The 13,096-nt window shown below is 42.0% G+C and overlaps 1 protein-coding gene across 1 annotated transcript in view; it reads left to right on the top strand.

Annotated features, from left to right (window-relative positions):
- Positions 1 to 732: 732 nt before the first annotated feature.
- The window catches only part of LOC311229929 (aminoacylase-1-like), a 49,137-nt gene continuing 36,773 nt past the window's right edge, over positions 733 to 13,096 (top strand). Inside the window, exons 1-3 of the mRNA XM_084316015.1 lie at positions 733 to 820; positions 1,395 to 1,541; positions 10,271 to 10,335. Of these exons, the coding sequence (XP_084172141.1) occupies positions 1,415 to 1,541; positions 10,271 to 10,335 (192 nt within the window). The 5' untranslated portion in view covers positions 733 to 820; positions 1,395 to 1,414. The remainder of the gene's footprint in view (positions 821 to 1,394; positions 1,542 to 10,270; positions 10,336 to 13,096) is intronic.

The raw sequence follows: 13,096 nt of genomic DNA, 5'->3' as shown, positions 1-13,096 counted from the left end.
TTGTAAGCCATACCACCTTCTGGGGAAATACTACCTCTGGACTACTAACTACTACAGAAAAACTTGAAAAAAAGGTTTTTCTACAACTCAAGTTCAGACTTATGTTACTCTATTTCATTAGCACTAAAATTTAATTTTCTTCAGAATGTCATCTTTCAAAAGAGACCAGGCTCATGCATGTGCTATAAGTATAAAGTATGTTGTTTTGGTTTGCAAAAAAAGTATGCAGTCCTCAAAAACTAAAATGGCCAGGCAGACTCATTGCAGGTTAAGTGGTTAAGGCTTTTTTAAATCTCCCCTGAGAAGTACACAACTTCAATCCGTCACTAAGGCTACCCATAATTTAACTCCCAAAACACATCTATCTTTTAGTGACGTCACACATGCAACTGAGATTTCAGGGAAGTACAGAGAAGCTCTCCCTCTCCAGGGAAAGAATGAAAAGGCGCTCTGGTGACAAGTTCTGCACAAATAACAATTTGTATAGTCAAAAGGCATGCTTCCATGAGAAGTTAGCCAAAAGGAAAACACGTTTTTGAGTGGAGGGGGTCTTTAAATCGGTGTAAAAGGCCTTATTAGAAATAAAATGTCTACACACTCTGTATTCTCTGTTAATTTTACTTTCATGGTTTTTGGGTTCTTGAAAATGCACCTTATGATAGACTTTGAGTCTTGACCTGTCTCGTATTTAGAACATGTGTTACCGGAAGTCCATGCTGCTCGCTTGCTTGACGCTGGAGGAGCACGTTCTCTAGTCGATGTCAGCAGCAGCTTTGATCAGCTGACGGAGCAAGCGATATCCTACTATATAAACCCCAAGGTAAGAAGATGAGTCATGTAGCGTTATATTGCTAAATAAAACAAGGCAAACCATTTAAAAGAGTTACGTGTTTACTGGTCAGTGATTAATTATAACTTAATTATTTAGCTAATGGTAACGCCACCTGGCTAACGATAAGCTAGCTATCAATAGCAAGATATCTGTTACAGCAACCTGCCTGCTGTAGAGACGCGAGCGAGTTTAACTAACGTTACATTGTTAGAAGAAAACGCTATGCTAACATTAACACTGTTCGTTGGTCATGATTCTCCAAACTAGTAATAATGAACACTAAGACCAGTAGCTGTAAAGCGAATATGATATGATATCGTGGCCTCCAGGGCTTTACTTGACCTTTTGTAGTCTTGCATGTACTTTTCTTTTGAAGACAAAGTGAAGCGTTGTCATAATTTGGCACTTGAGACACTCGTTTTAGCGCGGCCTTTCTGGAGTCCTGCATCCTCCCCTCCACACACACACATTCGAAATCAAATCACGAGACTAATGATAAGACTAAGTGGCTGACGTCCATAATATAAATAAGATGATTTGATGCCTGTTCTGTCTACCCAAGCACGAAGGACCTCATACACAATGTTGCCTGACAAAGACGGCCCAGGTGGAGGTGGAGGCCAGACTACCGCAGTGGGAGAGGACCCCTCCGTCTGTCTGTTCCGAGAGTACCTCCGCCTGAAGACTGTCCACCCAGAGCCGGACTATGGTACGCTGCAGTATCCCTTCACAGGATGTTTGATGGTGTGTGTTGTTGGCATTTGGTTAAATGACAAAGTAGGGAACCACTGCAAGAGTTTGGCTCTTGTGCAAAAGATGGAGCTTATTTTTTTTAACTGTTTTTCACTTGCATGGTACCGTACAGCTAGTAGTACTACACAGATCACATCCCTAATAAAGGAACACGCCAACATTATCGGACAAGAAGATGGATACCAATTAACTCTGTGTTCAGTAGAAAGCTATCCGGCTGCAATCTAGCCTAGCTTAGCACAAATTAATAGAAGTGGATACGAACCACTAGCCTTGGTGCTTTTGATCAACAGCTAGGCTAGTCGTCTGTATCCACTTCCCAGTGGCGGCTGGTACTATCTTCCATTGGTGGTTCGCAACTCGCCGTTAGGTCGAGTTGAAAATGTAACGTAACGTTAATAAATGCTCTGGAGCAATCTCTCTCTCGGATCAATCCAATAAATAATTAACACATGTATATGTTGTCATTTTAAACAACTCACCATTCATTCATTCATACATTATGCATCAGCAGCAGCAAAATTAATGTTATAGTTCACAACACAGCAGCGCGTTTTGAAGTGCTATTATCATCTCAGCATTTCATAGCCGCATTTCTCAGAGACACAGGATTGTGAGAGAGGGAGAGAGAGCGAGAGAGAGGGAGGGAGAGAGAGAGCGAGCGATATCGCAAATCTACCTTGTTGTTGTTAAGTTGACAGCAGGCAGAAAGAATCCACTCCATTGTCCAGACTGTTGATGTCCATTGTCCATGCATGTCCCTCCACACTGCATTGATTGATTGATTGAAAACTTTATTAACAGATTGCAGAATGGGTACAGTACAGTACAGCTCAATACATACAATTGTTAAGGGGATGCAGACCAGAGAAAGACTTTCGTCTTTTTACATCAGGGTCCCCCATTTTCAATTCATCGTAACATATATGACATACATGACATACAGATAGACAGTACTGCTACATCTATATATTTATGACATACCATATTTGTAAATACAGTACTGTTTGTGATACAAAGAGAGCCCAGAAAAAAAAAAGTATATACATTTGCCGTAGAAACTGTACATTGGATTGGGTAGGTGGGGGGGGGGGGGGACTGTACATTGGAGGTGGTTGGGTAGGGGGGGGGGGGTTGGGTAGGAGGGGTGGGAGGGGGACACTGTACAACTGTACAAACAAAACTGTACATTGGAATATTGACAAGACCATACTTGGTAATTTACTGTACATTGGCGGGGGTTGTATTAGGACATTTACAGGGTCCAGTTTCGAATTGCAGTCTCCCGTAGGTGTTTTTTGAGTGGTTTTGAAAGTGGGTAGTGATTCACATTCCTTTACAGCTTTGGGTAGGGCGTTCCACATTGATGTGGCATAATTGCGAAACGTGTTTAGTCCCTTGTTTGAGCCGAATCTGGGTTTAACATGATTTGTGGAGCTCCCTCTGGTGTTGTGATCGTGGTATTCACTGACCTTTGGGAAGTATTTTGACATGTACATGTGATGGGTACCTTGGTCGTGTAGTGTATCTTGTAGACCAGGCCCATTGCAAGTTGCTGTACTCTGTCGTCTACTCTAAGCCATCCTAAGTTGTCAAAGTGGGCAGGGGTGAGGTGGGTTCTAGGAGTAAGGTCAAGCAGTAGTCTGACCATCAAGCATCCATATATAGCTTATAGCCAACAAGTACTGTGTGAGCTAACAACAAATAGCTGCATCACAACACAACAGCATAAACTCACTTTGTTTAATTGAAACGTGGTGGGCTTGATAAAGTGTATAATCCGCTGTTGATGATGTATATCCAGACCACTGTCCAGACTGCATCCGCCATATAGCTTGTTAGCCAAGTGTTAGCTGTTAGCTAACAAGTACTTGATTTCTTTGTCCATTTCCGCGTCGAACAGACTGCAAACTACCTGGCGTTCTATCGCCATGCTCTAAGACAAACTCTAACCTTAACCAACTTTGAAAGAGTGCCTAAGCTTAACCGTCGAAAGAACTTGCAGTCACGCTCTAAGACAAATAGCTGCATCTCACAACAACACAACTATCTCTACCAAGCTAGAAAACCTAAAATTGGAACATAGAAAAGTGGCGTCGGCCAATCAGAGAGCGTCTCCGCGAAATGCTGCTACAGAAAAAAAAACTGACGTCGGCCAATCAGAGAGCGTCTCCGCGAAATGCGGCTACGGAAATTCTTGACGCTGCTGCTTAGACCGCTTCAAATCGCGCCCGGTTTCCAACATAATACATCATATTTCAACGCACAGCTCGTTACGCACTGATTGGCTGCGACGGATACAGCGATCAAACAGTGACGCGCACTCAGAGCGCTATTGCGTCTAGCCCGGGCCGAGAAATACGGCTAGGAGAAATGCGGCAGGAGAAATGCGGCAGGAGTGAGTCACTTCCTGTTCAGGAAAACGAGTATTTTTTATTTTATATATTAACGTTATATTGTGCATTGGAAACACAAACATACTTAAAATGAGTAAATATTATTCATTTTAAACATGTTTATATTATTTATAGGGCTATAAAACCAAAAACAAACGTTTTTTTTTTCTTCTCTCATTTAACAGGTGGTTCGGCGCCCTAGCGCCCCCGGTGGCCAGCCGCCACTGCCACTTCCATTCATTTGTGCTAGGCTAGCTTGCAGCTGGATAGCTTTCTACTTAAAACACAGAGGGGAAATTGGCATCTATCTTCTTGTCTGACTCGGGAGAAGACAATAAGCACATTTAATTTCACATACTGTTGGCGGCGTGTTCCTTTAAGGATGTGATAATGTATATAAATAAGGTAATGGGTCAAATAAGATCATAATAAGGTATGTGCAGTACTAGCTTTAACTTTCCCACAATTTTGGTGTGTTCCTAAGCCTCTTAGCATGGGACGTTTTTTGGACTTTTTGCAACCGGCACTTTGGCGACCCCTAGTGGCTCGGGTGTGCATATTTTGTAATACAATATATATATCGAATTAAAGCCCCATTTGTTGCCTGTGGATAGCCCTTTCAGGTGACAAAATCCATTGAGCGGTTCTCGAGTTACATGCCGGTATTTGAGGCTTGTGCAAAGTACACGGTCTTGCGCAAAATACCACTCCCGACTCAGGCTGCAGTAGTTCAGTCAATCTAGATCTGATCTCGAAAATGATTGTGGATCATTGTAGCCAATGAGTGTGGCTTTCCAATGATATCCCACGTGCATGTATGAATCTAAAAAACTAAAACAGGAAGAGAAAAACAGCTGTACACAGTTTACCAAAATCACTCCTAATCACTCATTTCTGACTGAATCTTTATGACATTTGGATATGTACTACATAAGGCTTCAGGCTATGGCTCCGTCTGGATTTGTAAGCCATTTCACCTTCTGGGGAAATTAGGGATGCACAGATATGAAAATTGGCCACCGATACCGATACCGATTGTTCAACTAACACAATCGGCCGATACCGATACCGATATTTGTATATAAGTATTTGTAATTCTTTTAATTTTTTTTTTTAATTTTAAATTTAAATTTTTTTTTAATGAAACTACTGTATATTTGTATGTGTGTTTGTATTTGTAGGCCTCTTTACTTACTTAAAAAAAAGGAAACATCAAGAAATATGTTTATGGTATTAATTCCACCATGCCATGTAGCACTATCCCTCTCCTAGTATTGTCTGGCGGCCTGCAGATGGATACTATTCTCTCAACCAGAGCTCTCAGCCAATGCAATAGAACCATTTTGATTCACAGTCGATTCGGCCAATTACGCCACACCGCTAGCACCCACCTCCTGCTGTTCTTACCACCAATCGGCAAGCGTTTATTCATTTTCTACTTTCTGGCATGCCGCCATTGATCTGCTTGCGACTCGAGAGCACAACAAACTTAACGTAGCTAATACCTTAGCTGCCCGGCCCGCCGACCAGCGCTCCACAGCATGACCAAATGAGACATAATGATTTTACTGCAACAAATGTTATAATAAAACAAAGCCTTTCTATACATTTGTCTGGTTGAAAACTTTATTAACAGATTGCAGAATGGGTAGTTGGGTACGGAATGAGCAACGGAATGGAACTGAGCTATGAACGGATTAATGCCTTGCTTACTTGCTGTGTTCGGGTAAATAATATGCTGATGTTATATTGAACGTGTAACACTAACTATATAACGTTATTAACTAACTAGCTACCGTCCCGGGAGCTCACGTTGATGCCTGGATGGTGCTAACTAACTAGCTACCGTACCGGGAGCTCACGTTGATGCCTGGATGGTGCTAACTAACTAGCTACCGTACCGGGAGCTCACGTTGATGCCTGGATGGTGCTAGATAACTAGCTACCGTCCCGGGAGCTCACGTTGATGCCTGGATGGTGCTAGCTAACTAGCTACCGTCCCGGGAGCTCACGTTGATGCCTGGATGGTGCTAGCTAACTAGCTACCGTCCCGGGAGCTCGCGTTGATGCCTGGATGGTGCTAACTAACTAGCTACCGTCCCGGGAGCTCACGTTGATGCCTGGATGGTGCTAGCTAACTAGCTACCGTCCCGGGAGCTCACGTTCATGCCTGGATGGTGCTAGCTAACTAGCTACCGTCCCGGGAGCTCACGTTGATGCCTGGATGGTGCTAGCTAACTAGCTACCGTCCCGGGAGCTCACGTTGATACCTACTAACTGGCTACCGTTCTGTGATTTGTTTACTTCGAGGTTGAAGAAAGTGCACTTTTAGGTTGAAAGAACGGGGGCCGGGGGCGGCGTTGTGCAGGTCGCGACGCGTTTTGCCTTTTGACGCGACACAAATTGATGGATATTTATCGGCTACTGCCATCGGCACATTCGAGCTTATCGGCCGATAGGCCGATTGCAGTCAACAAGGCACTTATCGGCCGATACCCGACCGATACATCGGTGCACTCCTAGGGGAAATACTACCTCTGGACTACTAACTAACTACTACAGAAAAACTTGAGTAAAAAGTTTTTCTACAACTCAAGTTCAGACCTATGTTACTCTATTACGTTAGCACTAAAGTGAATATTTTTTCTGGAATCGGAAACTTCAGAATGTCATCTTTCAAAAGAGACCAGGCTCATGCATGTGCTATAAGGATAAAGTAGTATGTTGTTTTGGTTTGCAAAAAAAGTATGCAGTCCTCAAGTTTAAGTAAAAAAATTGCCACTTTTCTGCCCGCTTGTTAAGCTACTGTAGTGTTGTAGGTGATACTGAATTAAAAAGTACTGCAGAAGATATTGTGCAAGGCATGTGTGTGTATGGCGGCACGGTGGTGTAGTGGTTAACACTGTCGCCTCACAGCTAGAAGGTCCAGGGTTCGATTCCCGCTTGGGGACCAGGTTTCTGCGTTGCCAGGTACCCAGGTAGGGTATCTCCCTGGCGCGTGTAGCCTTTTTACAACGCATCCACGTTTCAGGCGCTCTGATTGGCCAGGTCATGTGACATGTGCGCCCAATAGCGTGTTTGCCCATTTCCGCGTCGAACAGCCTGCAAACTACCTGGCGTTCTATCGCCATGCTCTTAAGACAAACTCTAACCTTAACCAACTTCGAAGAGTGCCTAAGCTTAACCAGTGTAGAAACGTGCCGTCCCACGATTGGCGCGCATGTCACATGACCTGGCCAATCAGAGCGCAAAACGGGAACCCGGAAACGCGGATGCGTTGTAAAAAGGCTTCAAGCTTCCCGGGCCTTTCTGTGTGGAGTTTGCATGTTCTTCCCGAGCTCGCAAGGGTTTCCCCTCCCGATGAGATAAACCCAATGGAAAAACATACACCACAGATTGCTAACGCTGTCGCGCCCCTGACTAAGGCGGACAGGAGCACTTGGATTGGTCCCCGGGGTGCGGCCCCATGCAGCAGCAGCCCTTATCTGCTCCCGACTGCCCTTGGGGGGGAAGGATGACGGGATGTTGATTGGCAGAATTCTGTAGCCTAGAATAATGCCTCCTTAAAATATCACAAGTAAGCTAATTGAGTACCTCAGATGAAGAACCATGTAACATTTTCAGAGGATCAATGTTTTCAAACTTTATTACCCAAAGATGGTAAGTTTGTATTGTATGGTAAGAGTATTGTGTTCATTAATAGTTAAAGACGGTAGAGGTTGAGTATTTTATTATCTAAAGATGGTAAGTTAGTGTTGTGTTAATTTATAGTTAAAGACAGTTGAGGTTGGGTGGCGCAGTGGGCAAGGCGCTCGCCACTAACGCAGGAGATGCTGGTATCGAGCCCAGCTTTCGGCGTTGCTACCGGCTTGGCCGGTCATCATACTAACACAATTGGCAGTGTTAGAGGGTGGGAAAGCCGGTGGGTGGGGATCGGACGTTGTGGACAGCGACTCCTACAGGTCGGTTGGTGCGCCTGTACAGCAGAATCGGGAAGTATCAGGGGCAGCGTGAGCCACTGAGAGATCGCGCTGTTCAGGTGAAAAGATGCGACAGCTGCCTCCTCGTGTACCGGAGGGGACACGTGATGCAAGGCTTGGTCCTCACTGCAGCCGACCAGTGGGAGGCATAGTCTAGCAACGTTCGAGACAGGGGAGGGGAGAATTGGCGAGGCGAAATTGGGATGAGAGAAAAATAGAAAATGTGGATCAAAAGTGGATAAAAGAAAAAAGACAGGGGGAGCTCCAGTAGCTCACCGCATATCTCGGCGCTATTTCTGCGTCGGGGAAAACCGTGCTGCGTCACGGATCTGGTGGACTCCGAGTTCGATTCCCGGACCCGCCGTCATTTGCCAGAATGTCTTCCCCTGCTCTATATCCCGTTTCACCCTGTATCTGTCGGTCATGCTTGACCAGAAAAGCGATAAACGCTAAAAAATAAAGTTTAAAAAAAAAAAAGACTGTTGAGGTTGAGTTAGGGCTGGGCGATATGGCCAAAAACGTTATCGCGATAAAATTATAAAATTATTTTCATATAACTCTATATCGATAATTATCGTCAATATAATGTCTGTCAAGTTTCATTCACTTTTTATGCCTGGCGCCGATGGACGGGCTATTAATAGACTTGTTTTGCTGCGGCGAATGTCTCGAGAGTCGAGTTGATGTCGTCATCAGTCCGCGCACGTTAGCAGTTAGCCAGAGCAAGCGGAGTATCTCATGACAATGTACTAAATATGACCCTAAAATACTCTGTTCCGCCCCAATACATTGCAACGACGTCCACCGTATACCCCACACTACTATAACAGTTACCCTCAGAATTCAAAACACACACCAACTCTGCAGGTAAACTGTAAAATAGCGCTGTGCAAGCTAATTATCCTAGCCAGCCTCATTTCCAAGCGGTGTATTCCATGACAATGTACTAAATATGACCATAAAATACTCTGTTCCGCCCCAATACATTGCAACGACGTGCACCGTATACCCCACACTACTATAACAGTTACCCTCAGAATTCAAAACACACACCAACTCAGCAGGTAAACTGTAAAATAGCGCTGTGCAAGCTAATTATCCTAGCCAGCCTCATTTCCAAGCGGTGTATTCCATGACAATGTACTAAATATGACCATAAAATACTCTGTTCCGCCCCAATACATTGCAACGACGTGCACCGTATACCCCACACTACTATAACAGTTACCCTCAGAATTCAAAACACACACCAACTCGGCAGGTAAACTATAAAATAGCGCCGTGCAAGCTAATTATCCTAGCCAGCCTGTTGACTACTGGAGTTCTAGATTCCGGGTCTCCTTCCGCTGTCGGCCATCTCCTTCACTGATTGGTTGTTAGTGCGTGTGCTCATATCCAAGCTTGGAAAATCGATATATCGAAACTTTGCGACCACGTTTCATGTTTATTTCGAGGAAATAATTTATCGCGATAGTTATCGTTATCGTTTTATCGCCCAGCCCTAGGTTGAGTAGTTTCTTGTGATATATCACACATTCACACCATCAAGTAATTGGATACATTTGACAACTGCAAATACATGGGCTGTCTATAGAATTTCAAAATGGACTTATATGGTTCTTCAGTGCAAAGGGTTCAATTGAGGAAATGTAGACTTGGGTGACTATGGTCCGGTCTGTCTGTGAGCCTACTGGTTGATGTGTGAGTAACTCCACCTACAGCTGGCAGCCTATAAAGTGAATTTCCATAAAGATAATTGTGAAACATTGCATGATTTCTGTAACCTATTTTCTACCACAGGCTCACAATACACTTCTCTGTAGCTCTTTTCTGTTGCACAAGACACACAAGACATAAGAAGCCCTAGTAATAAGACAAGTTTTCTAGGAGAGATGGTCATATTGTAAAAAGGTGACAGGGTGATTAATTACAAGTTTACATTTTAATTACGATTTTGACTTTCCACAATCATGAAAACAAAATAATTGAGAAACTATTATTGGCCACATGCCGTGTTGCTCTCATTTTAATAATAATATATATTTTTTATATGGCGCCTTTCAAGGAACCCAAGGAACAATTTTGACATGTTTTGTAAAGGCAGCGCACCCTTCCTTCACAGCGGTGCATTCTGCCCCATCGGGAGCAGTTAGGGGTTAAGAGTCTTGCTCAAGGACATTTCGACACTGCCAGGAGGAGCTGAAATCAAACCGGGAATCTTCCAATTACCAGGCAACCATTCTACCTCCTAAGCCACTGTCACTATGTATAACCATGTATTATTCTGTTGTATGTTTATTTCTTTATAGACGCTGCTCTTAGGTTCCTGGACAGAATAGCAGTGGAACTTGATCTACCCATGAAAAAGATTGAGGTATGTCTTATCTTGATGACAATGGGATTGTATGTTGCGGCAGAGACTCCAAACACTTGATAGTTGGGTCGTCCTCGACTAGGGTTGGGTACGAACTCTGTACATTTAAGGGTATTACTGAGTACCGATTCACAAGCTAGATCAATCGATACCACATTCCAATGTTTAGTATAAGAGTGTAATGTGCTAGACAAGAGGGAGCCTTTTCCACAAATATATATATATATATTACTATCTCATCTCTTGGGTCTTTGGAAAGACCAGATGAGGTCAGAGGAGTTTGATAATATTTACAGAGGATGGCCAGATAATGTTGATATTTAAACATTTAAAAACACAATACACGATAATGCGATTTATTTTGTGTGGTCTTTTACAACAATAAATAACTGTTTAAACAAATTTACAGAACTGGTAACGGTATCTGTTACAATGTGAACAGTACCCAGCCCTATCCTTGTCCTACTTAACGTTTAGCCATGGAATCTGCCAGCAGCATAAAGAGCTCTGCTAGACTCTGAGGTAGAGCCATATGAAATCCGTTTTATTTCTTTTCCAAATTCCATAATTCTTTTTTCCCAATTCCGTTTTTTCCGTTTTAATATTTCAGAATTCTGTATTTTGCTTTGTACGCTCATTTTACCATCAGAAATAGTGTCTAATAAGTGGGAATGAATAAATGTCCATAATTTAATAAGATATAACAGTCCACTTAATGTTTTTAAGGCGAGACACTACAGGTGAATAGGGTAATTTTTTTTACTAATAGATATCACAATGAAACTTCCCCAGTTGATTACTTATATTAAGACAAGACTTTTTTGTATTACATTAAGACAAGACTTTTTTGTATTACAAGTTTTCTGAAATTGTATGTTTAAATATGCAAATGAGGCATGATTTACTTAAATATGCAATAATTTGCATATAATTCCAGGACAGAAATCTGAACATTGGATAAAGCCATTTTCAAAATTATAGTTTCATTTTGTTGACATATTAGAGCCAAAGGTTATTACAGAGGGGATTTTGGATATCTCTTTTTATCACTCCATAAATCAGAAAATACTCCATTCAGTCCATTTTTATGGTAAAATTCCATATTTCGCCATGTTTTTAGGAATAGAATGTGATATAAATCAGGGTATGAATGCGATATCAACAAACCCTTCTGTGAATACCTTCAGAACATAGATATGAATAGAACTGGAAGGTTTGGTGTATGAGTGTTACTGAAGTGGAGATTTCTGGCTCAGAGTATGAGGAAAAACTCTTAAAACTCATTTTTGGGAAAACGCCTTCAAAGTTCTGTATTGTAAAATGCCATACTTTTTTTTTTTTTTTAAACAGATATTTACAAACACAATACCTAATCAAACCATTAGTAATAGACAACCTAAACACATGCCTGATAACTGAATAATAATAATGATGTTATTGAACTGAACAGAACTACACACAGGCTACAAACAGTGTAGTACCCCCTAATAGGCAAAATATATTTGAATAGATATCACTATGAAACGTTCCCAGTTTGTTATGTACATATAAACTAAGAAAAAATATATTGCAAGTTTTCAGAATTTTATGTTTATATATGCAAATGAGGCACTTCCGATTATGTGCACATTTATGGATGCAATAAGGCAAAATGAAGTAAAATAAACAACTAAATGTGTGTTATTGACGTTTTATTGTCACTAGTTTCATAGACATGTTTAGGAAGCAAAATATAACAATCTCAAAATCAACAAAAAAAGTATATTTGCCTATTCACCTGCAGTGTCTCCCCTTAAGTGCTGCAACTCAGAAATACAGTTACATTTTACACAATATTTTTCAAATAATATTGTGACAAAATAAAAATACACATTTCAAGTGTAAACAAACAATCGATACAGCTAGCTACTACTGACATTATCACAATGCAAGTAGCCTAGCTATATCTATTCTATTGTGATGCAATATAGTAATGCATAATTTAGGCACTGTTTAGTTTAGTTTATAAAGGACAGTGTGTACTGACAATCATTTGCATTAAACATATAGATGGGTGCACCAGATTTAGCAAGAAGCTATAATTTCTAGTCCTGTGTACTTTATGTACTATTGTATCACCAGGGATCCTCGTTAGAGAGCTGGTGTGTATGGGGCTGCGGCACTGCAGATATACCCTACTCTGTTTTGAAGCACAGTGTTTTCCCGTGTTTCTGACATGGCTTTTGGAGAGTGATCTTCGCACGTGTTTTGCGAGTCCAGTCCACGGCATGTTGACAGAATTTGCAAAACACCTTATCGCCGGTCATATACAAGTCATTGGGATACTGCGCTTATCTGAATTTAGGGCTTAGTGTGGAATTTCTTCCGCCGTTAATGTTAACACTGAAGCAGCTAGACGCTTGGACATTGCTGCGTGTTGTGTGTAACACGCTGTAGCGTCCCTGGTCATGTTCGCGTTGCACCAAACGTTCCATCTCCTCCCGAACACGGAATTTCAGTCCTGATTAGGGCAAATTCTGCAATATTCCACGTTTACAGTTGATTCCGTTTTTATTGCTCAATTCCGCGATTCCGTCCGCAATTCCGTGAACGCGGATTTCATATAGCTCTACTCTGAGGGCGACGTAGATAATACGTTTAGAAACTAAATGGAATAGAACACATGCAGGTATACATGAGGACCTCTAGTGGTCACTTATTGTCTCTCAGGAAATAACTCCATGAAGCACCAAAAATGACTAAACGACAAAAGAGAAATAAA

Source organism: Notolepis coatsorum (assembly GCF_963971535.1).
Source record: "Notolepis coatsorum genome assembly, chromosome: 6".
NCBI lineage: Eukaryota > Metazoa > Chordata > Actinopteri > Aulopiformes > Paralepididae > Notolepis > Notolepis coatsorum.
The sequence above is the reverse complement of the archived record's forward strand: the minus strand, read 5'-3'. Positions and strand labels throughout refer to the sequence as shown.